This window comes from Beauveria bassiana (genome assembly GCF_000280675.1).
Source record: "Beauveria bassiana ARSEF 2860 unplaced genomic scaffold BBA_S00090, whole genome shotgun sequence".
In the NCBI taxonomy this organism is placed as follows: domain Eukaryota; kingdom Fungi; phylum Ascomycota; class Sordariomycetes; order Hypocreales; family Cordycipitaceae; genus Beauveria; species Beauveria bassiana.
The window spans coordinates 14,444-38,302 of NW_007930925.1; the positions used below are offsets into that span (position 1 = coordinate 14,444).

A 23,859-nucleotide genomic window follows, 5' to 3' on the forward strand; every position below is an offset into this window, starting at 1 on the left:
ATAATTCTATTAACTAATCCTTAGTCTTAAGTAAAGGACTTATTAGAAATAATGAATTACTAGTTACTTCTATTTAAAATAGTATTAATACTAGATACACCTGTAGCTTAATAATCAAATTTAAAAAAAATTAAAAGTATTTTTTTTAGTTTAAAATATAGTTTTCTTTATATCTTTTTAAATAATTTATAATAATTTTTTATCTTTTTACTTAATAAACTAGATTTATTAAGGAATTTAATTATATATTATATATATTAAATATTAAATAGATAGATTTAATATCATTATAATTATTTTCTTATTTTTTTAATAGTATCTGGTGTATGTCTACGAGGCTATGGTGGCCACCTAGCCCTGCAGCACCTAAGCGGAGCGACGGGTGCGGGCACGTGTACCTAGCGAATAATAGGCATCCCAGTTATGAGTAAGCATGCTTGAAATGCCCAGTGAGAGAAGACGGTGGTTCAAGGTGAAAACGGTGGAAGATCCACCAAAGCATGCGTTTTATCCTTGGAAAACGGTGAAGTTGTAAGGGACACGCCCGGACAATGCGAGCTCTTTTTTTCTAGTCGTTACTACACAGGCTCGAGCAAACATCTGGATCTGACTGGATCAATTTTCGCCTCTTCTGTCAACAAACAGCTACCGTGGAGTCCTCGGCCCAGCTTCAAGACGCCCTTGTCGCAAGTGCCTCCGGATCAATCGGAGCAAGCAATACAAGGATTCGGTGATGATTTACTCTAAATCACCCTAGGCCTGAGCGCTGTTAATTATTGACCCGTTTCGCATACTTAGTCGGCTACCACCAGAATACCTAAAATGCCATAACCCTTAATCATAACCCTTAAGCCTTCTTGACCCTGAACCCTTACCCCGTCCCTAGGTATGAAAAAAACATCGCCGATCCACACCATTAACTATAACTAATTTATTATTACCATAATAACCTTAATTTAAGTACTAAAAATATAAAAAAAAAATATATTATAGTAAAATCACTAGGCAGTCTGTTTACCTTAAAGATTAATATAGTACTATAGCCTAATAAGTATAAAATTAATATATATATTAATAGTTAATTATTAAAGATTAGCCTACGCCTCTTTAGCTAGTATATAGAGGGTATTAAGATCCTAATAAGGCTACTTATTAATAAAGGCTATAATATAGCCCTAGTAGTTCTTAATAAAAGAAAAATTAGGGCTCTAGGGGTAATTAAAGTAATATTATAAATTATTTTAATCCTTTTACTTCCTAACTAGGTTATTCTTACCTAGCCTATAGCTACTATTACCGTCTTCCTTAAGGACTAGTAGCTAGCTATAGTCCTTAAAGGTCTTTATTAAGCTTAACTTAATAAAGCCCTTTAGGACTATCTTAAGGTATACTTTCTAGCTTATCTTACTATTAGTATTACTAGGCACCTTATATTAGATTAAAGGGCTTTTATAATTATATCTAATAGCTACTTAGGCGTAGAGGCGCTTAAGATTATACTTAGTAGGCTTTAGCTATTCTTATAGGTAATTAGGATTATCTTAGTAGCTATTCTTCCTAATAATCTAGGCTCTTCCCTTACTACTAAAGCTAAAGTGCTTTTTATTAGAGAAAACTACCTCTTACTAGTCCTTTACCTTAGGCCTTAGAGCTAGTATATAATAAGCTTAATTAAGCTACTTCTTAGCTAATACTAGTAATATATAATTAACCTATTAAGTAATATACTTATAAAGGCCTTACTTAGTTATAGTATTCTAGATTATTAAGCTTATTATATTATACTTACTACTATTAGCTTTAAGAGCTAAGGTCTATTATAGTAACTACTAGGCGTTATACCCTTTATCTTCTATTAGGGCCTTAATAACGTTAAGATTAATATAGCTAAAGGCTCTTTTTTAGCCTCTTATTTTAGTCTTATTAGGGTTATTATATTAGGTATAGTATAAGTTATTAGGGTTATATATAGTAGCTAACCCTTACCTTTATAAGAATTTAAAGAATTAATATAGCTTATCACGTTAATAGGGAATTCCCTTATACTTAAGGAACTTAAAAGCGCCTCTTAAGTGTGCCTTTTAAGGCGTATTATATTCCTTAGCGCCTATTATGTTAAGGTTAGTGGTGGTGGGTGGTAGTGGTGGTGGTGGTGGTGGAGGCCTTGGTGGATCGGCGGTGTATTTTTCATACCCCTTGCCCGTAACCGCTAACCCACTTTTCGGCCGACAAAAACCTATGCAACAGGCTGACAATTGACAACGCCTTCCTAGACCGTACCACCCATCATCTTCATAGCTGCAATGCGCTAAATTGGGCCACGCAGCACTCGAAGTATTGAGCTAGATTGCACGCATCGACTTCGATTGCATTTATCCCAAGATATCTGTGTGTTTCGCCTTGATCCCTTCCTAGCCTCCGCCCAAACGCTGGGAGCCTTGTCATGGCTATCAAAGGTCTACTGAAGGGCAAAACCGCGCTGATCACAGGTGGTACAACTGGCATCGGTCGAGCGATCTGTCTGCAATTCTTGAGGCAGGGGGCAGACGTGCTCGTCAACCACCTCGGTTTAGAACAGGATCAAGTCCACTTGGACTCGTTGATTGCAGAAGCCAAAGTGCTACGAGAAGAGGACTCTGAATCGGGTGTGCTTGCGCATGAGATTGGTGACATACGGCATCGCCAGACGGCGACCCAGCTAGTTGCCGCTGCAGTGCAACACTCCCGCAATGGCCGACTAGATACTTGTGTTAGCAACGCAGGAGTATGCACATTTGCCGATTTTCTGACACTCTCGCCAGATCTTTTTGAGGTGACGGTGCGGACGAATCTGGACGGGGCATTCTATATTGTTCAAGCAGCAGCTCGACAGATGGCTCTTCATCAAGCACCATCAGGCGGTAGCATCATCGGCATTTCTTCCATTTCCGCTCTAGTTGGAGGAGGTTTACAGACTCACTACACTCCCACAAAGGCCGGTGTCACTAGCCTCATGCAGAGCACGGCAGTGGCTCTGGGCAAATATGGTATCCGGTGCAATGCGCTGTTGCCGGGAACTATCCGCACTCAGCTCAATGAGGAGGATCTTGCCGATGATACCAAAAGGACTTATATGGAGGGCCGTATTCCTCTAGGCCGCACTGGGGCTCCGGACGACATGGCTGGGCCTGCGGTTTTTCTCGCGTGCGAAGGGTTGAGTGGCTACGTAACAGGAGCCCAGTTACTTGTGGACGGCGGCCTCTTCGTGAATCTCCAATGAGCTATCTATGCTTCGGCCTGCAAAGCGGCGGGAGACGGGCTCTAACTTGAGGCAGAAAAGCTTTAGCGGGCACTCGAGGTAAAAGGGGTGCCATTGAACCTGATCTCTTGGAACCATCCTGGCCCAAGCACGCATTGTCAGGTGCCGATTCATGGAGTGATTCAATTACAATCACCGTTGCTAATTGACGGCGTACACGGGACGCGTTGCTATTCGCTGTTCTTTTTTTCATTCGAAGAAAGTGAAACTTTCGCAGGTAGACATTGGCCGTCTATTGAAGCGTCCCTGTTCGAGAATGAGGACTACCATCATGCGAGTATAAGCTTGAGGCCGTTTCTAGTATGCCGCGCTATCTGCAACGCACAATTGGAAAATCGATGGAGAAACCCCGTTATTAGCCTGGGTTGCTGATAATAAGGTATTTCGTTTCACTGACTCGAGCATATCTTAAGGTCATGACGTCGAGCGGTTTGATTGGTCTGAATGCGATATGTATGAGACTATATGGTCCTAGCAACCTACTGGTAGTGCACAAATCACCCAACCAAGCAAAGATAGCTGGTCACTAGAGAGTTTCGTACTGAGGAACGTGACAGCGTGTCTCTGTGAGACAATTATTAGCCTCGATTGTCAACGGTCGACCGACAATTCTCAGTTGTTCAGGCCCTGGGCGGCGAGAGCAGACCTCTTAGCTTTGCTTTTGCTGTGGAATATATCTGACGTCATTGGTGGGATGATCGGCCAAGACCCAGAAAGACCCTTGAGTGCTGTTACTGGCATAAGGCTCATGCGGTCACTCGAAAAAGGGGCTTTTGCCGTATTTGTCTGCCTTTTTGTGTAAATTTTCTAGCACTGTGAGGTGAATAGTTTACTATCTGCGTCTGCAAATGCGCATGAACACACTTGGATAGGGGAATTTTGATGTACCTGTTTACGCCCCTGTTTGTTAGCAGAATGCCTCATTACATAGAGATTTGAAGCAGCGAAAGGCAGTGACACTGAAGTGAAGGTGGTAGCGTTCAATAACGGTCAGTCTGTATGTAATAGCGGATTTCTGCATTTAATGATGCGATGCACTTAAGATAAGAAGTCATGCTGGGCAGTTACAGCGCTGGCGACTGAAGAGTTAAATAAGGAGGCATTCACCGCGCATCTTGAGCGGGTCTACTGGGGATTCGGGGAAAATATTTCATCACAGCGCTAGACAGAATGCACATTATTGCCAGGACAGAAGCTTGATGAACCCTAAATTTGGAGACGTGGCGAATTATTGGCTATTAGTTGGAGCTCTTGGAGAAAATTGCGGAAGAATACGAAGTAATAAGTCTGGGAAAGTGGCGTTACTTCTCAGCGTAGCCTGCGCTAGAGCCTTGGGCAGCGTGTCTGCGTCATCGTTCTGATTGACAGCTTTGAAAGCCAGAAGCCATTCACTATCAACCGTCCAGCTAATCGATTATTGGACGACGGCTCCAAACCTCATACTTCATTGGACGATCACACAGACTTTTCTGGGTATGTGGAACTGTAGTGGATCAAGGGGCCTTTTTTTCATGGACCTCTGGCTACAGGTTGCCGCAGAAGGAACCAATAAAGAAGAGGCGGCCAGTATGCAATCATACCGCAGGCGAAACACGCATCAAAGGCGATGAAGTCACCATCAAAGGCAAGCTAGATTATAAATACTATGTGCCCTCTCACCGTTCAGAACGGTAGATTTCTCAATTGTTCACTTGTGATTGACACTTCTCCACCCAGTCGGACCCGCACAACACTGTTTCTAACAGACAAATTTTGGCATGGTTCCTCTGATTAGATCCGATATTGGGATAAGAGCGAACTTAATACACCATGGCTACACCCAAGCAGCAGGCTGCTTTCTTCGAGCAGGTGGCTCAGGTCAAGAGAAAGTTAAGTGTTTCTACGGGAACACCGATCGAATCTAGGGCCGCCTCACCAGAGCTAGACGTCGGTAGCTCCAGAGGTAGCATGACAAGTATTGCAACACCTGGCTCTGTCAATTCTCCAAGCAATGTTGCGGATTCGTTCGTCTTTGCTTTTGACATTGATGGTGTCCTCGTTCGAGGTGGCAAGCCTATTCCAGAAGCGATCAAGGCGATGCAAGTCCTCAACGGTGACAACGAATACGGCCTACACATGTAAGTTTGCCCTGCTAATCAGCAATCGAATTTATCTTAATTTTTTAGTCCTCACATCTTTCTGACAAACGGAGGCGGTAAAACCGAAGAGCAACGATGCAAAGACTTGTCCGGTCAGCTCCAGCAGGATGTTCAACCTGGTCAATTTATATGCGGGCATACTCCCATGAGGGAAATGGCTCAGAAATACAAGACAGTTCTCGTCATTGGTGGTGAAGGCGAGACCTGCCGTAATGTCGCCGAGGGCTACGGCTTCAAGGATGTGGTCACACCTGGCGACATCATCAAGCACGATGCCGCGACGACACCTTTCCGCAAGCTCACAGACGAAGAGCATGCCAATTCACGTACTCGTGACTTTTCTGACGTCGTGATTGACGCTGTGTTTGTTTTCGCCGACTCTCGTGACTGGGCTGGCGATATCCAGATCATGCTTGATGTTGCCATGTCAAAGGGCGGTGTTCTCAGCCAGCGCAGCGAGACTTTCGACGAGGGTCCGCCATTCTATTTCTCCCACAATGACGTTGTCTGGTCAGCCGCACACGAGCACGTTCGTCTCGGCATGGGCGCTCTGCGCCGCATGTTCGAGATTACATTCAAGGATATCACTGGAGGCAAGGGTGAACTATACACCCATGCTTTTGGCAAGCCTCAGGTTCCTACATTCGAGTTTGCCTATCGTCTCATGAGACAGTGGCGTCAGGCAGAGCACGGACTCGTTAAGCCTCCCCAGACTGTCTATTTCGTGGGGGACACGCCCGAGAGTGATATTCGCGGCACTAACGCCGTCAACGAAAAGGCCAACAACGAATGGTACAGCATTCTTGTCAAGACTGGGGTTTACGAAGAGGGTACCGAGCCTGCATATAAGCCACGCGTCACCGTCGATACCGTTCTTGATGCCGTCAACCACGGAATCCAGCGAGAGATGCGCAAGCGTGTTGTAAAAACGCTCCAGAAGCAAGTCATTACGCCGAGCGATACGCTGGCTGTTGTGGAGCCTGATGAACTGCAGGTCTAGTAGCTATTGCTCCATCCCACTTCTTTCGCCAGCACTCGCTTTTGTGATTCATGGGTCTTTATTTAGTCTTAGCATCTGTTCTCGGGTATGGAGTTGTTTCCTTTCTCAGTTCAACTTCTGATGAACTGCATTTGCTGTCTCGTCATTCGGCAGTTACAGTGTCACCCAAGAGCTGGAACGGCGCAAACTAGATTGTTTACACAGACTTCTCATGTATATGATATGTCCAAATTTCTAATATCAGAAGCCATGTGGACTTTTCTATGAATTTGTAGGGCCTTGTAGCGTTCCAAATAGCGTTCCACAAACAACTACAGCTACCAAGACGGCAGGTATGCTCGCTATCTCCTTGCCTCTTTTAATCAAGGCCAATTGTCATTGAAACAAAAGCCTCCCCATGCCGATGAAACTTGCCACCAAGAAGCTTCAACCGCCCTCTGGCGCTCCTCTCGCTGCTGTAGTGCCTCTTCGATACTGATGTCTGGTGGAAAAGGCCGTACTTCTTCTCGGTCGACGCGTAACCACCCTTTCCATCCGGCGGTAGCATCACCCCCTGTCGTACTACCAAGAACTATTGTTCCCCAGAGCTCTAGATTGGCGCTCTTCTTTGCTTCCTCATTGTATATCACATAGTTTTCGGTGCTGGCTATGACGTCTCTGAGCTTGTCGCGCGTGTTCTCAGCCGGTCGCAGCACGTAGATGTGCTCAAGAGCAGATTCGCTGCAATTTAGTCCAGAGGCTTGAAATGATCCCTCATAGTCGATAATGATGACCACTTTGTTGTTAGGGGGGGAGGCCAGCGTAGATGCGATTTTGTACACGAGTGGGAGATAACGGCCCGTGATAGCCAAGCCGCCAGTCTTGGTATATTGAAAGTGCCTGCCAATGATTTCATCCAATGCACTGATTCCAGTTTTCTTGACCTTGTAATTTGTAGTTGCGTCATGTCCTGACGCAACAATCGGCTTATAAGCGTTGCGGAGGCTGCCAAGAATCTACACATGTCAGCGACTTCAACACTGAACCAGTCGAAACAAGAGAAAATTATGAGTATTTGAAAAGGCACACAAAGTTTATACGCCAAATGAATTTCGTTCTTGGTTTTGTACTTTCTGTTCTTTGCTGGCGGGGATGATTTTGCGTCGACCATGTCGGTTGGTGGTGTATGACTGAGGCAATTTTACACGTACCTCTGCAAAACTTTCACCTGCCACCTCATTGAGGATACTGCTACCCAGCGCCGCCTCCATTACCAAAAAAAAAAAAAATGTCGCCGCCGTGTCCCACCTTTGATGCCTCGGAGTTACCGACCCGTATACAGGAAAACGCTGATGGTCGGCGGCGCAAGCTGGAAGGGGGCGCCCGCCGGATAGAGCTTTCGGCGTGCAAGCTATTCAAGATGAATCAATGGGAATGCGAGCTCAAGGATGAATCGATACCCCACAGCCCAATTAGTTGCTGGCCTGTGACACGCTTCTTTCGAATGTGAGTTATCGCTATCAATCTCTTGTCTTTGTTGGGCAATGGAGCGGCTGACTGTGATTGACAGGTGCAAAGATAAAAAGGCCATGTTCTCGGTAGAGACGACGGTTTGGGAAGGGAAGCCTCAAGGCGCATCCCGACCTCTCGGCCGCACTTCCAATCAGACTACGACACTTCAATGGACAAACAACTGGTCAGATTCGTGATGCGGAGGGAGCCTACAGGAATTCCTCTCGTGCACTTCGAGGTTTAACCGCAAATCACATCGCTTGCAATGCTGCCTCCATAATCAGCGCCGACGGCGGGCTTCCGCTCGACCACAATCTTCACAAATTTTCGTGCTTAATCTTTAGAGTGATTTTTTTGGGGTGGGGGGTGTCTACTGGATCAGAAGTCAGGCCAGGAACTCTTGGCGCAACGCAAGAAAATCATTTGTCTCGCCTTGACCTTGATCAACAAGATCGGGCTCTCATCTAGCAATGCCTTTCAATGAAAGAAGTCAATGTATCACTGACAAGCTGTTGTACAATAAATAAAACTATCGGCAATATCATGGGCAAACTTCAACATAGATCAGGAATTCAATCCGGAAAAAAAACCGGCTGTCCGTCTACATACACAGGACTGCTGTACCATCGCAATGACGGAAAAAATTGCATGTTTTGTAAAAGTCCAACCCGGATCTATTCGGATGCCCTGCCTAATGTACATATTGTCCGACGACCAAACAGTCCTGCACGGACTGAAAGCGCTCATGTTCCACGGTCTATTCTGCCAGATTCGATTGCAACAGGAGCTGCTATTGGCTACCGAGCTGGCCCTTCTCTTTTAACAGCACATCGACCTAAGTTGGCAATTACTGCTTCTCGGCTTGGCGCTTCTCCTCCAGCTTGGAGTAGTAGTTATCGCGGGCGTTGGTACGGGGAATATGGTAGCCGTACCTGTTCTTGTGGTTAGCAAATTGATACGACCTAGTTGACGATAGCACGGCAGCGAAGCTCACCAGAAAGCGTTCGCCATGAGGAAGCCAGCACCTGAAGGAGCGAATGTTAGCATGTAAGTGTATTATTGAAAGAACAGCTCCTGCAGCCTCGCAAATTTGTCGAGCCGGGGCCACCACGAGGATGGCTGAGCAGTCAATTCGAGCGAAATCTCGAAAACGTACCGAGACCAACCCCAAGGTCAACTATGAGGCGGCGGCGGAGCATCTGAGCAAAGGTTAGCCACGTCGAAAAGAAACAGGGCGCATCAATGGAGCTGTGCATGCGGCAGCTGCGTAGAACCATTGAGCTTGCAAAAACGTACGCCAGTAATCGGAGCGACTGCCATCTTGTTTGTGCTTAAATTTCGGGTGTTTCGATAGAAAGGGACGTGTCGAGTTGTCTTGCAACTACTCTGAATTCAGCCGAGGACTGCAACATCGAACGATAATCGCGCTAGTAGGGTCACGTGATATTCGCGCAGCCCGGCAAAACCGCGGTCCTCGGCGAAAAGATGTCCGTGACTGGGACCGTGGCAAGCTTGAAACCTAGGAAATGCAAATAGTAATTCATACCGTCAAGGCGTAGACGAAGCATTCCACCGCTCCGATGAGTTTTCGCCTCGCCTCCCGGCGGCTCATACCGTCAGGTAAGCTCTTCGCCGGCCTTCTCGTCTCAATCGGCTAATTTTCAAGCAGGGTCGCGATATTCTACGTCTCTCACGCTGTTCACTAGCTCAGTGCCGGTAACTATTGGAACAGCTGCGCAGAAGCGAAACAAATGGAGTCTGTTCAAGGGCTGGGGCAAGAAATCCGAAAAGGAAGATGCACTTTCTGGGATCGACCTCGACGACCCCAAAAGGCGACAACAGTTCCTCGACCGCAACATGAATGGCAAGATCGAGAACAACATCTTCCAGGATGAGATCGAGACCGCAGCTGCTAGTGACGCGAAAGACGACACTCGCGTGTCGGCCCAAAGCGCTGAACAGAAGACGCGAGAGAACACGGCCATGGTTGTCGATCCGGATCCCCTTGGGCGCATGCGATGGCAACGGAGAAAGGTCATTCAAATGGTCCGTAAGAACGGCCGCATGACAAAGGAGCAAAGGATAAAGATGACGGAACGACAGCTCGTGCACAAGAGCCCCTTCATGGCAACCAGCGTCAAGAAGTTGATGATGCTCTCCCGCCAAATCTCGGGCAAGTTAGTGGACGATGCCATTACACAGATGACGTGGTCCAAAAAGAAAATGGCTGCCGAAATCCGATACTACTTGGAAGAGGCTCGCGATCTCGCAATTGCGCAGCGTGGAATGGGCCTCGGCAAGGTCAATGGCGAGCTCTATCACACCCCCAAAAAGATTCAGACCGGCGAAGGCAAATGGGTCGAGGTTGTTGATCCGTCTCGTATGTATATTGCACAGTCGTGGGTGGGCCGAGGAAAGTGGCGCGGAAAGAGCATAGACGCCAAGGGACGTGGACGAATGGGCCTCATCCAGCACCCCGCTACCTGTATGTGACGTGAATGAAATATTGTTTACAGTTTTATTTGGAAAACTAACCTTCAACCTACCTAGCCCTGACTATTATGCTCAAGGAAGAGAGGACGAGAGTGCGTGAGCATGAGGAACGTGAGGCAAAGAAGACTGCCAAGGGCCCGTGGATCCATCTGCCTAACCGCAGCGTTCATGGCCAGCGACCATACTACAGTTGGTAATTTTCCATGCACTCGTCGTTCATACAGTTTTAACCGGAACTACTTTGAGAGTTGTAACAAATATGTACATAGAATAGGAGCTGCAGAACTCAATCAGAACAAGAAAAACCCCCTTCTACGTAATCCAGCTGGTCCATCTACAACGATTGTGGAGTTGACCTAAAGCGGCTAAATCCATGAGATGAAAGAAGTCAACAGATAATAAGAAACAATGGTAAATATGCACTTGAAGAATCCCTGGACTGGAAAGTTTGCGCATAATGGAAGCGTCGCAGTTTCAACTTTTGTGTACGCCTCAGCACCATGTTCCGCGCTGATCTTCATCACACCATGTTTCGTGGTTGCTGGCTTGGAATCATGTCCTCGTACCGATGGGATGTCATCTCGATGTCATGCCCGTACTTGTCGTACGAATCCCGGTCCCTATCCCGCTCATCGCGCGTGGGGTATGTAGGTCCTGAACCGGGGAGCGGTTTGGAGATTTCTATCGAGTGTCGGGGCGCAGCCTGCTTCTTTCGGTTCCTGAGCAAGCAGAAAGCTATAACAGCAACAGCCACAACAACAATCGCAACACCGATGCCGATTCCAGCTGCTGCGCCGGATGTAATACCAGAGGAAGGAACAGGTGAAGATGTCGGGGAGGTCTCACTAGCAGCGCTTGTCGAAGTACTCGAGCGGCCGGTTGTAGTAGCACCGGACTATTGTCATTTAGTGAGTATATTCGAGACCTGGTTACGATACCGAACTCACAGATATTGTGCTACTTGTGGCTGTGGTAACTGGGGCGGCTGAAGTACTTGGAGTAGTTGAAGTTGTTGACGTGGATAATGCAGGAGGAGTGGATGCAGGCCTCGATGTAAGGCTTGGCGATGCCGACGTTGGCGATGGTGATACAGTCGAAGATGACGAAGGTGGTGGCGTGCTTGCCGCGGGTTGGCTTGTTGAGGCTGACGTCGATGCTGGGGAAGATGGGGACGCAGAGACACGCGCAGCGGGCAATTTATCGGCTTGGCCTGCTTCTTGTTAGTATTACAGGTCAATGCTCGTTTCGAGGGCACGACTTGCCCACGCAGAACCGAGGCGGGTCGCTTCCGACCAACCCTTGTCTGATTTCATCGACATTGGCGGCGCAGCTCCTGACGGAGCACTCAGCGACGAGGTCGACAAAGCCTTGTGATACACATAGACAGCCTGCTTCATTGGCAGCCGTGCACCCAAGTTCTTTGAAATGTGTATTTTGAATATCGTCGGCACATGTCGGCTAGGAGCACCCTACGTTAATGAAAGAACTGCATCACGAGCATGCGGTACTATTTACCACGCAGACGCCGTCAGCCATGACAGAAATAGTAATGAGCCCCAGTAGGGCCAGGGCGGCCCAGAGCCGGAATTGAGACATCGTCGTGGATCAGCTCGAGTCGAATTGGATCGATGGCCTGGCGGCGTGGTCGAGATGGCTTATTGGAAGTCGTGGCGACTCGGAATAACTGATAGCGAAGGCGACTCTGGAAATTGCCGACGACGAGCCAGCTAGCGCCAAAAGCGGCTATCGAATTGCCGGCGTCTTCTTTGTGAATCGACGACGAGAAGTGAGACAGTCTCGTGTGCAAGCGTTGTTCGAGAAAGGAGAGGCTGCAAGCGGGAACCGGTCCGCGCGGAGTGAAAGTAAGATACACTACGAGAACGGAGTAGCCAAGAATGAGCGACGTGAAAGCGGCTAGATAGGCGCGAATAGGGAAGGACAGACTGCGGTGGAAGAAGTAGGGAAGGTCGTAAAAATGAAGGTGCGCGCGGAACCAGGCAGCTCACGATGTAAAAGCAGAGTGAGACGGAGACTTCTGACAGCGATGTAATATTAGCGGAAAGGCTGGCACACATGCCTGTCAATGATGGGTAGGCCGGCGCAGCAGGAAGGGGGGTAATAATAGGTACCTAGGTAAGTATTAAAAGGAGCCAGTGCGCGCTAGCTAGCCTCTAAGTACCTACCTACGTACCAGTTACTGGGTACCTATCGTAGTCAAATACTCTGTAGATAGGATGGAGAGTTTGAACCCTGTCTTGCGGGGAGCCAAGCTCGTGCAAAAAGGGCCGGCCACAGGGCCTTGAGCTCAATGTATCTGCAGTTTTATTTGGGTAGTCAGGCTTGGCTAATACAAATCGGCTTGGTCTGGTGTGGCTCGGGCAGATTTGCCAGGATACCTTACTGCAACATCTTCCTGCACAAACCTGCGTATACATAGGTCCGTAGTACATTGTGTGCTTATACCAAGGATTCTGGTAACTGCATAGTTAAGATCTGACTGCATTTACATGATATCGTTGAGCACGGCTTGCGTGCGGGTGGGTTCATCATGCGATGCGTACACGGACTTGTCTCGCATGGCATGACTGCTGCTGCCCCAGGAGTCAAGACATGAGACTGAAACAGTTGGCCGGGCGCTTACTTGTTGTAATAAGGCGGGCAGCTTGGCAACCACGCAATCACGCGCACGCAGTGACGCAGCTTGGTTCAGTGCATCTCTTTTGATTTCTCTTATTATTTGACGCGACACCAAGTGCTATTTTTTCTTGTCTGCCCAGAATTCTAGCATCTCATGCAACCAGCAAGGGGCACAGACGGTCCCGAGTCATTACTAGCGCGCGCCACACAGTTGACAAAGTTCTGTGCGGCACGGCGGCCATTTTCTGTCGAGAGTCCTCTACTAATATGATATATGAGCATCTCGCTATCTACTGACGCTTCGTCTTGTAGTGGCGCATGTCGGTAGGGTTTCGTACGGATTTATTGTACTAGTAGAAGACATAGGCACAAGGCGCATCCCTTCCGCGGCCTACAGCTATCATTACTTGGCACGCGTCTTGCAAGGATGTTTGCGAATCATATAAATCCTGATAAATGTAGGTACGCAGTAGGCATACGTACCTAGAAACTGCCTCGACAGCCAAGTGAACCAGAGGCCAGCAAACTCCCGCGACTCCGGTATTATCTACAGCAAAAGCAGTGTGTATTCTGGTAAATCTGACTTTCTATTTAAACGATAGTCAGCCTCTTTAGGTACCCTACCGTGTCTAGTTGCTAGCCAGCTGCCAGCGTGGTACAGGCCAAGCAGCTCGGTCAGACAGAATTCAAGGGCACCGAGATAACAAGTGAGTAGGTAGCTTTACAACATTTCTAAAAACAAGGTGCAACCTTGAACACGATAAATCACGCAGAAAGGTGATACCGCGCTGCCTAATTTTGGCAATTTACCATTTCCGCTCGAATATGTAACCATTGGCGATAAGGCTGCTATTGCGCAGAGCTGATTTGATCGGTAACAGATGCCTAAGTGCTCTTGCAAATGTGACGATACGCCATCATCGCAGTCGCCTGTTTTCCTTGAAAACTAAGTACACCTGTCCCCCTAGTAAAACAATAGTGTCCCCCTAGCAATACTCTTTCCTTGCTTCGCCCGTACATATGTAGGCCTTCACAGGTAGTTACTCTCTTTGTCTCTACAATAATTTCGCCCCACCCGCCAAGCGTGCGATTACTTGTGCGACTCGTTTCTGGCGTGTACCTATGCTTCTAGCCTTGAATGTTCTCTTTACATAGCGACTGTTGTCCGAGTCTGGTAGGTCATCGTTCACCTTTGCTTGGTGTTCAATGCACCTCTTAACGGTGACGGTCATCATCATCAGCCCACCAGTACTTCTTTGCTCAGCGTACTCAGTACCCTGGTGCTGTGCCGCGATTTCGTGCGTAATGGCTCTCGGGCAACAGCGCCCGGGTGTGTAGTGTAGTGGCCTGAGTATTCTGTCGTAGCATCAATGAAACGTAGTGCACCTACTTGTTAGATATAATAGTTTTGCTTAACGTATGAATGAAGGAAAATAATTGTCAACAGGCGAAATTCCTTATACATGCCGAGTCAAAGCAGCATGTTTCTCATGCCACCACGTGGCGCTGCCAGCCCCACAGCGACCGGCTGATAAGCCTTAGTTATCAGGAAGAGGCACCAGTGCCAAGCAGGTGCCTGCCTAGGTACCTTGTACAGCGCCCCGTCGCGAAGCTATGCAGGCCCTAAATACAAAACAATCAAAGCTACGACTGCACAACTTAAAGACCAGCAAGACACATACGCAGCCTCGCACACAGTTTGCCACTAAAAATACAAGCAATAAATTACGCCTGGCAGGGCCGGAGTCAGCAGCGTCCCCGAATGACAGCTGACCGACCGCCCGCGACAATGGCCAATCCAGTGGGAGAGGAAAGTTGGCTCTCGTACTTGGAGGAGGCGACGCGCGACGCCACTGATCTGGAGCAAAGCGTCAATATAGTCGAACTATACAAAAAGGCCACGACTGCAGAGCCTGGTAGTCTGAAAACGTGGCTGGCTTACTGCCATTACTTCTCATCTCTTCGCGCCGCCAGCGCCAGTGCCGAGACTGCATGGTCCGACGAGGAAAAAGATATAGGACAAGAGGTTTTCTCACTCAGAGCGGAACTCAATCTGTGGCAGCAAGGGTACGAGGCCATCAAATACCGCGTTGGCGACAGCCATCTCTTGTGGGACAAATGGATAGCCATCGAGCAAGACAATTTAGCCACCAACAAACGGCCCGAAACAGTCACGAGAATCGCGAACGAGTACAAACGTCGCCTCGCAACTCCACATATCACATGGGAACTGACTTCACAATCCTTCTCCAGCTTTCTCTCCGAGCACGACAAGAGCGCATGGGAAAGTTCAATGAAAGAAGTCACGTCAAGTGCTCAAAAGATCAAAGCCATTATTACGGCGCGAGATCCCTTCGAAATGCAAATCAATAAATCAGTTAGGCAAGGCGACTTGGACTCGCAGCGAAAGGTTATGATGGAATATCTGGCATGGGAGACCACGCAAAGCTGGAAAGACCAGGACGACCCACAGCTCGCGGCGGATATCTGCTCTGCTCTCCACGATAGAGCCCTCTCGGGGATATTCGCATTTGACGAACCAGTTTGGTATGGTTATATATCGTTCCTATCAGCACGTCCTCAACTTCACCCTCTCGAAAAGCTGTTTGATGCTACGCGCCGCGCCGTTCACCATTGCCCATCTTCAGGCCGCCTTTGGGCCAGATACATTCTTTGCGCGGAAGAGGTCCAACTTTCATTTGAAGAGATCGAGTCGATCAAAGCCCTCGCCGCCAAGCAAGAACAATTATGCTCCAATGGCATGGATAACATCATTGAGATGTATCAATCGTGGTGTGGATATGTCAAACGATCCGTCATGATTGCCACTAATGGAGATGAAATCGTGGACGTGGCCGATGCTGCCATTGCGTCCTGCCTTGACGACGTCAGAGCAAGAGGAAGCAAGTTATACGGTAAAGATTACCAAGGCGACCCGAAGCTCAGGCTGGAGAGAATATACCTGCAATTCCTCACCGAAGTGAAGGATGCTGTGCCTCAAGCTAGAGCATTGTGGAAGAAGCTGGCCAATGTGAAGCTGTATGCAGACACGTACGAATTCTGGACACGATATTATACATGGGAAATGTCTGTATTTTGGTCCGAGCTTCAACAGAACCAAGGGCCTTCGTCAATACCATCAGATCGCATTCCATCGCTTGCCACCGAAGTATTACACAAGGCATCGCTACGACGCAGCATTGACTGGCCTGAGAAGGTCCTTGAGCTATACATGCAACACTGCAATGACTACGAATCTCCCGTATCGCTGCGCAAATGCCTTGATAGTGTGTTTAGGGCCGAGAAGGGTGTCAAGAAGCGTCGTGAGCGCGAGCAGCAAGAGCAGGTTGCTGCATATGCCGCCTATTACTCTTCGGCAGTACAAGAGGTGCATGGCCCTGCTGGCGAAGACGCGCACACTGTGAACAAAAGGAAGCATGACTCGACAAACGACGACGAATCTGGGCAAGTATCGGCGAAGCGCCAAAAGAGCATGCAAGACGACGATGCAGACTCAACCACATATCAGACTGTCAAGCGCGACCGCGAGAACTCTACAATAATCATCTTCAATTTGCCACCTGATGCTACGCAGAGTAAAGTTCGACAATATTTCAGGGATTATGGGCATGTCAAAAACTTTACTGCCTTTGTGAAAGAGGAAGACGGCAATTCGATCACTGCCTTGGTTGAATTGACATCGTCGTCTGAAGCTGAGTCCGCCCTTCTTCGCGATCAAAAATACTTCGGGGAGCACCAGATACAAGTTAAGTCTGGCCATGATCTAACAGTTTATGTGGCCAACTATCCCCCAGCCGCGGACGAGAAATATGTACGTGAGCTGTTCCAAGACTGTGGCGATATTTTGAGCATTAGATGGCCTAGCCTGAAAGTGAATGCGCACCGCCGCTTCTGCTACGTCTCTTTTCGTGACCAAGCCTCCGCAGCCAACGCGGTGGGGAAGGAAGGAAAGCTTCTCGAGGGCAAGTACAAGTTATTGTCTAAACTGTCTAATCCTGATCACAAAAAGAGACGCGAAGGTGCTGTCGCAGAAGGTCGCGAAGTGCACGTGGCGAATTTGGACAATGCTGTCGTTGAATCAGACATAAGGGACATCTTTTCCAAGTTTGGAAACGTCACCAGAGTTAACATACCGCGAGGGCTTTCAGGCAAACACCGCGGCTTCTGCTTCCTCGACTTCGAGACGAAAGAGCAAGCCGAGAAAGCTGTGTCTGAGCTGAACAACACCAAGTTTCGCCGTCAAATATTGCAAGTTTCCCTGTCCAAAGTATCTAAAGTCAAGACAACCGCAAAGAATGTTGGCGCAGCGGCCGTGGACACCAATGGAGACACTCCTATGAACACCAACGTGGTAGAGAAGAAGGATAACGCTACCGCTGCTGAAGATTTCAGCGCTCGTACCATTGCCCTACTTGGCCTGCCTGACACCATCAATGACGCCAGAGTCCAGAAGCTTGTTGAGCCATTTGGTCCTCTTGTTCGACTAGTAATGCAGCCGATGCATGGTGGTGCCATCATCGAATTTGCAGATGCAGCTAGTGCTGGAAAGGCAGCTCTTCAACTCCACAGCATGGAGTATGAGGGCTACAAGCTGCGCACGGGATCGCCAGACCAGCTCCGACACGCCAGAGCAGAGCGTGGCGATGGTCAAACTGCAGCAAAGCTAAAGGACAAAGAAACTGCAAACGGTGACATTGGCAATATGAACTCAATCAACAGTGGCTTCATGCCTGCGCCCAGTGGATTACGCCGTCCCAGGACGGCTCGATCGGGTCCCAAGCGTGGGTTGGGTTTCGGACCGTGGAAGGCGGTTGGGAGCAGCACTGAGGCCGCTTCAAAAAGTTCGTCGACACCCGAACCAAAAAAGAGCAATGCCGATTTTAAGGCCATGTTCATTGCCGGTGTCGGCAAGAACGGCGGCGAGAATGGAAGTGTGACATAGCGGGCTTTTCAACCGATGCAGATTTGGGGAATCTAAGGACGAGATTTTGTAAATCTGCAATATCAAACGCAGAACGCAGAAAACAATGTATCATTCTAATGCCACAGACCTGCTAATTATTTGGACATGTTTTCAAATGTGAGTTTCTATGCTATCTGAAAATGGTAGCGCTGGGTTGCCGTGTAGTCGGTCATTACGAATACGCTCTGATACGCATCATATCTAGACCTCTATGCTTTCGAGAGTACCCCAATGGATTTTTCCTGGGAAAAGTCTTGTGTAAAGAGCCGTTGCCAAACGTCAAACCACTTTTCGTGCTGAGCAGTGGGAAGCTTGCCTGGCTGTTTGAAGGACCGCGTGAGAAGCTCTCGCAGTCTCGTGCGGATTACTTTGATGGCGAGCATCGTCTTCCAATCTGGCACTGCAAACCGCCCCCTATTCCCATCTAATATAATGACTCCAGAGAACATCTGCGATAACGGTGTTAAATCCCGGCCATGATGTCTTTTGACTTGAGGCGGTATGACTTACATCGATGCGAACATCTCCACATAGGAGGGCAATGGCAAAGGGATCCGCTGCCGTGGTCTCGTGGGCTCGATAGACTCTTGGGTATGAATTAGCTCAATGAAAAGAGAAAAGCGGCTAATGAAAGAGCATACGTTTTGGATTGCATAATGTGGTAATATGAGAGCCACTTGATGTCGAGGTGGTCGCGGTTCACCGACGAGGGGTGTATGCTGATGGACTGATTATTGCCAATATTACGCATGCCCTTCATACCAGGTGTATCTCGCACTAAGAGCTTAGGATAAAAGCTCCAGGCGATTACTGAAGCGGAAACCACATCATTATCGCTATGCATATTGACTCGGCCAGGTATTTCGAAAAAGTGTTGCTGCCGGCGGCCACGGCCTCCGGAGAAGCGCTGGCGTGAAAGCGCCTTCCGCTCCTCATCGGTGAGCGGGAGGAATCCAGAGTCTGCCAGGGAGACCAATAGTTGGCCCTTTAGATCTTCGATGTTCGACAGAGTCTGTTGACTGAGAAAGTTCTTGCGACAGAATTGCATTTCTTTTCCAATACCGCTGTTGGATTGGCAGGTCTTCTTCCATCCCAGATAAGCGTTGTATACTGTAAGAAGATCCGAATCAGCTCGTCTGAATGCTGCGCGAGCGTTGTCCGCCAAGTTGCGCTGGCCAAATGGCGCAGAAAAGGGGGATTTAGAGGATAGGATGGCAGCCAGCGTGAGCGCCACGTCTAGACATTTGAAGACCGTCCCGAAAAGAATCAGTTTTCCAAGGAAGACATCTAACGGAAGACGTGCGAGTTGATGTCCTAGCGGTGTCAAATCCTCACCCGGGGTCAGGGCCCGTACATCCACCAATGCGTCGATTGCGCGACGGATATTTTTTGCCGAAGGAGGATCCAGCGCATCTCCCAATGTCTCCTCGATCCCACCAATCTTGCATATTTTGACCCGAATTGCGAGGTCTTGCAGCGATAAGCGAAGCATTTCCGGAGTTTGCTGATCGCTCATGAGGTTATTGTGTCGGAATCGAGTGTACATGTGAAAGCAGAGGCCTTTTTGAACACGACCAGCTCGACCTCGCCGTTGCTTTGCATTGGCCCTCGAAATAAAGGTGTCGATCAATCTTGAAAGCTGCCTGCGCTCATCAAATCTCATCTCACGATGCTTGCCAGTATCAATGACACATGTTACATCTGGAATGGTAATACCGGTTTCCGCGATATTAGTTGCCAGCACAATTTTTCGCATTCCGCGAGGAGGTATTAAGAATGCAGACTCTTGGTCATCTGTTGCAATGGTAGAGTGCAGAGGGTACACAAGCCAGTCCTTAGCGAATCGTGGGTCGCCGAGAAGCATATCGTTCAAAGTTCGAATTTCAGCGATGCCAGGAAGGAACACAAGAATGGCATTGCTGTAAGCTTGCAAATCCTCGTCCGTGGCAATACGGGCGATCAACTGCACAACGAGTTCGAAATCGATTTGATACTCATCCAGCTGGGACAGGGTGCTGCGCGTCTTGGGGGAATACGCGGCGAGAGATTGAGATATTTCATCCTTGGGAGCATCTGGATCAAGATCGCCAATATCGTCATCCAAATCTACCATCTTATCGCTAGCAGATTTTGGAGGGGTATAGCCGGTTAGCTCAATGGCATCCTCGAGGTAGCGAACCTCGACAGGATACGTTCGGCCAGGCACATTAAGGATGGGAGCGCCGCCCAGATATGCTGAGAAGCGATCTGCATCCACTGTGGCAGACATAAGAACAACTTTGAGATCTTTTCTTTGGAGCATCAGACGTTTCAGGACAATAAGTAGGAAGTCGCTGTCAATCGAACGTTCGTGAACTTCGTCCAGGATCAAGTGCGTAACCTCTTTCAGATCATTGGAGCCTTCCAGCATGCGCATGACAATACCAATGGTTGCGTAAATCAGCCTGGTTTCCTTCGTGACACTGGCCTCAAGCCGAATCGAATAGCCAATTAGAGAGCGATTTGTTCCTATGTCATTGCGATTCTCGCCCAGCTCTTCACTCACACGGCGAGCAAGTGAGATAGCAGAAATACGGCGGGGTTCGGTGCAATAAATTTTACAATGCCTTCCGTTGCACAGCTCGTTCTCGAGAAGGAATGAAGGAACCTGCGTACTCTTGCCGCTACGAGGCCGTCAGTAAAGCACATTTTCCGCAAGCGACGAACTTACCATCCAGTCTCACCGCAGACAATAACGACTTGATTACTTGCGACAGCCTCCAAAACTTGAACTTTGAAGTCCCACATGGGTAGTTGCATGCGAGACAGCTTGAGAGCTTTGTTAGCAACTTTTCCGGTATCACAGACTTAATAGGCTTACCAACATGGACTGGTACTTTGAAGTGCCAGATTTGTCAGCCCAAATCTTTTGAAACAAACCAGGGCTGCCATTGGCTTGCTTGGTGCGGTTACTGCTCCCCTCATTCGCTTCGGACTGCTGCTTAGTATTTCCACGTCCTCGGAAGGCACCGTGTATGATGACGCCATCTTCCAACTCCTGATCAAGCCTTGCCCGCACCAAACCTCGTAAGCTCTTCACCACATTTCGATCTGCAGCATCGGCATGACTCTTTTTGGCTCCCGCCAGCTCTGACCAGAGGTCTTTCCAAATTGGTGGCAACCGCAAATTCACCTTCTCCTCTCTCGTATTGGTGCTAAATACGTGAAATAGTGCCACGGTAGCTATGTATGCTTCAGATTGCTTAGTATCAGGAGTAGCAACTCCAGCCATTCTAAAAGAAAAATGATTGGGCAATAGGTCTATCGACACGTCGGTTGTGAGTACTGGTTGAGGCAATTCTTGTGCTTTATTCCACAAAATGTCTAAAGCTTGCTGGCTCGCGAAAGAAGCGTCAGAGACAACCTTGTACTGTATTTTGACAGCCGAGTCACTGCCGCCTTGTTAGCAAGGTGCATCGATTCGAGAGTTGCTAGTGGGTAACATACCGTGACCGACAGGCTTCCTCCAAGATACGACGAGGTCCCATTCCTGTCCATTTTCCAAAATCTTTGAGCACCAGCTTCATGCCGTTGGCGTCGGTAACGACGGTTTGCGACTTTCCTGTGGTGGGATCTACTTCGTCCTGGGGCAGAGAGTCGAATAATTCTCCAATGTCATCCGTTGCTCCATCCTGTGCCAGAATTTCCGCAGCAATGCGCTCGGCCTCATCATTAATATGAATTGTTTTGGGATCATCAAGCTTCAGCGGTTCCATCGGCACTTCATGCCCACGGTCCGCCTCCGATTGCTTTCTTGTGGCTGCCAGCTGCTGCTCCACAACAATTTTTCTTGCCCGCCATTGTAATTCGGCAGTTGGCTTATCAAACAGAACGTCTTTTTCGATCATTTGAATCCTTGCTTCCAGTTTCGCAATCGCCATCGCTCTGTTGTCGGAATGAGATTCTCGGCTTCTAGAGAGCTCCAACAATCTTGTTTTGGCGGCCACATATTCAGGTACCAACTCATCGGGCTCAATGTCACTATCACAGGTGACAACCGTCTTCTTGATGGGCGATTGCGTTTTTCGGTCCCGTCCATCAGCACCTCTGTTTGCAGTTTGGCGATTCGGCTTTGGCGTTGCGGATCTCGAAGGTATTGGACTATCATTCGGTGTCTCCCCTATTCAAATGATCAGTCAGAACGCTCAGTGAGGAGTTTTCAGGTCCTAATCACCTTTAGAAGTTGTCTTTGGCTTTTTCTCATATGCCGGCAATTCGCTCACGTCACATTCGCGCGCTAGCCATTCAAGAGACTCTTCTAGCCCCCATATCAGATCTTTGCCTGGAGCAGATATACTTGTTGTAATATCCAGAATATGTTTCACAACAGAACGGACTCGGTGTTCTTGAAAACCGGCGGATTGTAGTGTGAGCTGCAGCGTCCACAGACGGGCGATCAATTCTTCTTCCGAGGGCATCCTGCCACCGCCATGGCTCTCTGTTGATAAGCTTGAAAGAGAGAACCGAGTCTCTCCGGAAATAACATCCTTGATATGCTCCATGAGCTCGGTATTAAACCACTTCAAGCTGTTGACAGACTCTGCTTGACCTCGAAGCAGCCTCCGATCCGTTTCCAGTCGGTTGCGCTGGCGGGCCGCATCGCGCTTGCATTTTTGAGCCAATCTCTCCACTAGAAGCTGGAGTTCGGATTCTTCGAGGTGCTTCTCGAACTCTTCGGCACTTAATTCCTTTTCCGCTATGTTTTTACCATCCGTCTTAGGTGATTCCTCAGTTGGTAGAGGGGCATCCTGTTTGTCATGAGGGGCATCTGCTGGCGCGGCAAGTTCTGACTCGGTCGCTTCGGGCCGCGGCTTCGCTGCAATGGAAGTTGTCGCAAAGCCTCGTGCAGGGTTAGTAGCTGGCTTCTTTTTTTTCTTATTGCCGGCCATGGTCGCGAACGGTTATGGAAACGCAGCGAAGCTGGGTGGAAGAAAGCTCGCTTCTCAGACGTGGGGCAGCATCCTGGGTACCTACCACCTACGAAGTATCTAGGTAGTAAGTTAGTCAGTACCTAACTAAGTAGTTAACTACTAACGACCTTAGTTACCTACCTAGGTACCTAAACTATTATTATTATTATATTACCCTAATACCTCGTAGAGTATTTAGTACCTCTATAGTGTATAGACTACTATATATAGGGGAAAGCCCTAGGGTAGAAAACACCTATACCTTTACCTACCTCTCGCGGTGTCTGTGGTGTGGTTGCTACTCCTATAGTGCCCTCCTAAAAGTAACGTTAAAAGTTTAAGAGTAACCTACCTTCTAATACTAGATATTACTATTAACTTATATAACTAAAAAGTATTTAGTAAGTATAATAAAATACTTAATTATTTTAATAATATAATATAACTTATTTTAATTAAATAACTATTTTAGTTAATAAATTATAATTATTTTTAAACTTTTAATAAAAATAAATAAAGACTTATTTTTATAAACTATAATTATTAATTAAGTAAAATATTATATATTTTTAAAACTATATATTATAAGTTTAACCTATTAATTACTTAAAATATTTTATTTATAATTTTAAGCTTATTATATTTTTAAATATAGTTATATTTTTAAAATATTAAAATAGTTTTTTTAAGAAAAATATTATTAATTTTATAACTTTATTTTTCTTTTTATATTCTATATTTTATTATATTTTATTTAAATAAGATAAATCTTTAAAAACTCTAGATTTATTTATAATATACGCCTATACCATTAGACTATAGGGCAAAAGATCAGGCATTAAAAGTAATTCTAGTAATTAACGTAGGCG

The 23,859-nt window shown here is 47.6% G+C and overlaps 8 protein-coding genes across 8 annotated transcripts; 4 read left to right on the top strand and 4 right to left on the bottom strand.

The window, feature by feature from the left end:
* Positions 1–2,443: 2,443 nt before the first annotated feature.
* Positions 2,444–3,259, top strand: BBA_10118 (short chain dehydrogenase; the record flags this gene model as incomplete). The annotated part of the gene is made up of 1 exon (XM_008605215.1): positions 2,444–3,259. The coding sequence occupies one exon, from the start codon at positions 2,444–2,446 to the stop codon at positions 3,257–3,259; it is 816 nt and encodes a 271-aa protein (XP_008603437.1).
* A 1,848-nt stretch (positions 3,260–5,107) lies between these two features.
* On the top strand, positions 5,108–6,436 carry BBA_10119 (HAD-superfamily subfamily IIA hydrolase; the record flags this gene model as incomplete). Its single annotated transcript, XM_008605216.1, has 2 exons — positions 5,108–5,415; positions 5,464–6,436. The coding sequence occupies 2 exons, from the start codon at positions 5,108–5,110 to the stop codon at positions 6,434–6,436; spliced, it is 1,281 nt and encodes a 426-aa protein (XP_008603438.1).
* Positions 6,437–6,798: 362 nt separating this feature from the next.
* On the bottom strand, positions 6,799–7,686 carry BBA_10120 (uncharacterized protein; the record flags this gene model as incomplete). Its single annotated transcript, XM_008605217.1, has 2 exons — positions 6,799–7,431; positions 7,627–7,686. 2 exons carry the CDS (start codon positions 7,684–7,686, stop codon positions 6,799–6,801), a joined length of 693 nt encoding a protein of 230 aa, XP_008603439.1.
* Positions 7,687–8,774: 1,088 nt separating this feature from the next.
* On the bottom strand, positions 8,775–9,247 carry BBA_10121 (cytochrome c oxidase subunit COX9; the record flags this gene model as incomplete). The annotated part of the gene is made up of 4 exons (XM_008605218.1): positions 8,775–8,859; positions 8,922–8,952; positions 9,084–9,126; positions 9,224–9,247. The coding sequence occupies 4 exons, from the start codon at positions 9,245–9,247 to the stop codon at positions 8,775–8,777; spliced, it is 183 nt and encodes a 60-aa protein (XP_008603440.1).
* A 260-nt stretch (positions 9,248–9,507) lies between these two features.
* On the top strand, positions 9,508–10,617 carry BBA_10122 (mitochondrial large ribosomal subunit; the record flags this gene model as incomplete). The annotated part of the gene is made up of 3 exons (XM_008605219.1): positions 9,508–9,547; positions 9,597–10,412; positions 10,478–10,617. The coding sequence occupies 3 exons, from the start codon at positions 9,508–9,510 to the stop codon at positions 10,615–10,617; spliced, it is 996 nt and encodes a 331-aa protein (XP_008603441.1).
* A 323-nt stretch (positions 10,618–10,940) lies between these two features.
* BBA_10123 (uncharacterized protein) lies at positions 10,941–12,016 on the bottom strand (the record flags this gene model as incomplete). The annotated part of the gene is made up of 4 exons (XM_008605220.1): positions 10,941–11,315; positions 11,368–11,630; positions 11,718–11,838; positions 11,936–12,016. The coding sequence occupies 4 exons, from the start codon at positions 12,014–12,016 to the stop codon at positions 10,941–10,943; spliced, it is 840 nt and encodes a 279-aa protein (XP_008603442.1).
* A 2,830-nt stretch (positions 12,017–14,846) lies between these two features.
* On the top strand, positions 14,847–18,020 carry BBA_10124 (RNA recognition domain-containing protein; the record flags this gene model as incomplete). The annotated part of the gene is made up of 1 exon (XM_008605221.1): positions 14,847–18,020. One exon carries the CDS (start codon positions 14,847–14,849, stop codon positions 18,018–18,020), a length of 3,174 nt encoding a protein of 1,057 aa, XP_008603443.1.
* A 230-nt stretch (positions 18,021–18,250) lies between these two features.
* BBA_10125 (helicase associated domain-containing protein) lies at positions 18,251–22,969 on the bottom strand (the record flags this gene model as incomplete). Its single annotated transcript, XM_008605222.1, has 7 exons — positions 18,251–18,490; positions 18,552–18,627; positions 18,683–20,704; positions 20,752–20,849; positions 20,902–21,472; positions 21,528–22,200; positions 22,255–22,969. The coding sequence occupies 7 exons, from the start codon at positions 22,967–22,969 to the stop codon at positions 18,251–18,253; spliced, it is 4,395 nt and encodes a 1,464-aa protein (XP_008603444.1).
* Positions 22,970–23,859: the final 890 nt, after the last annotated feature.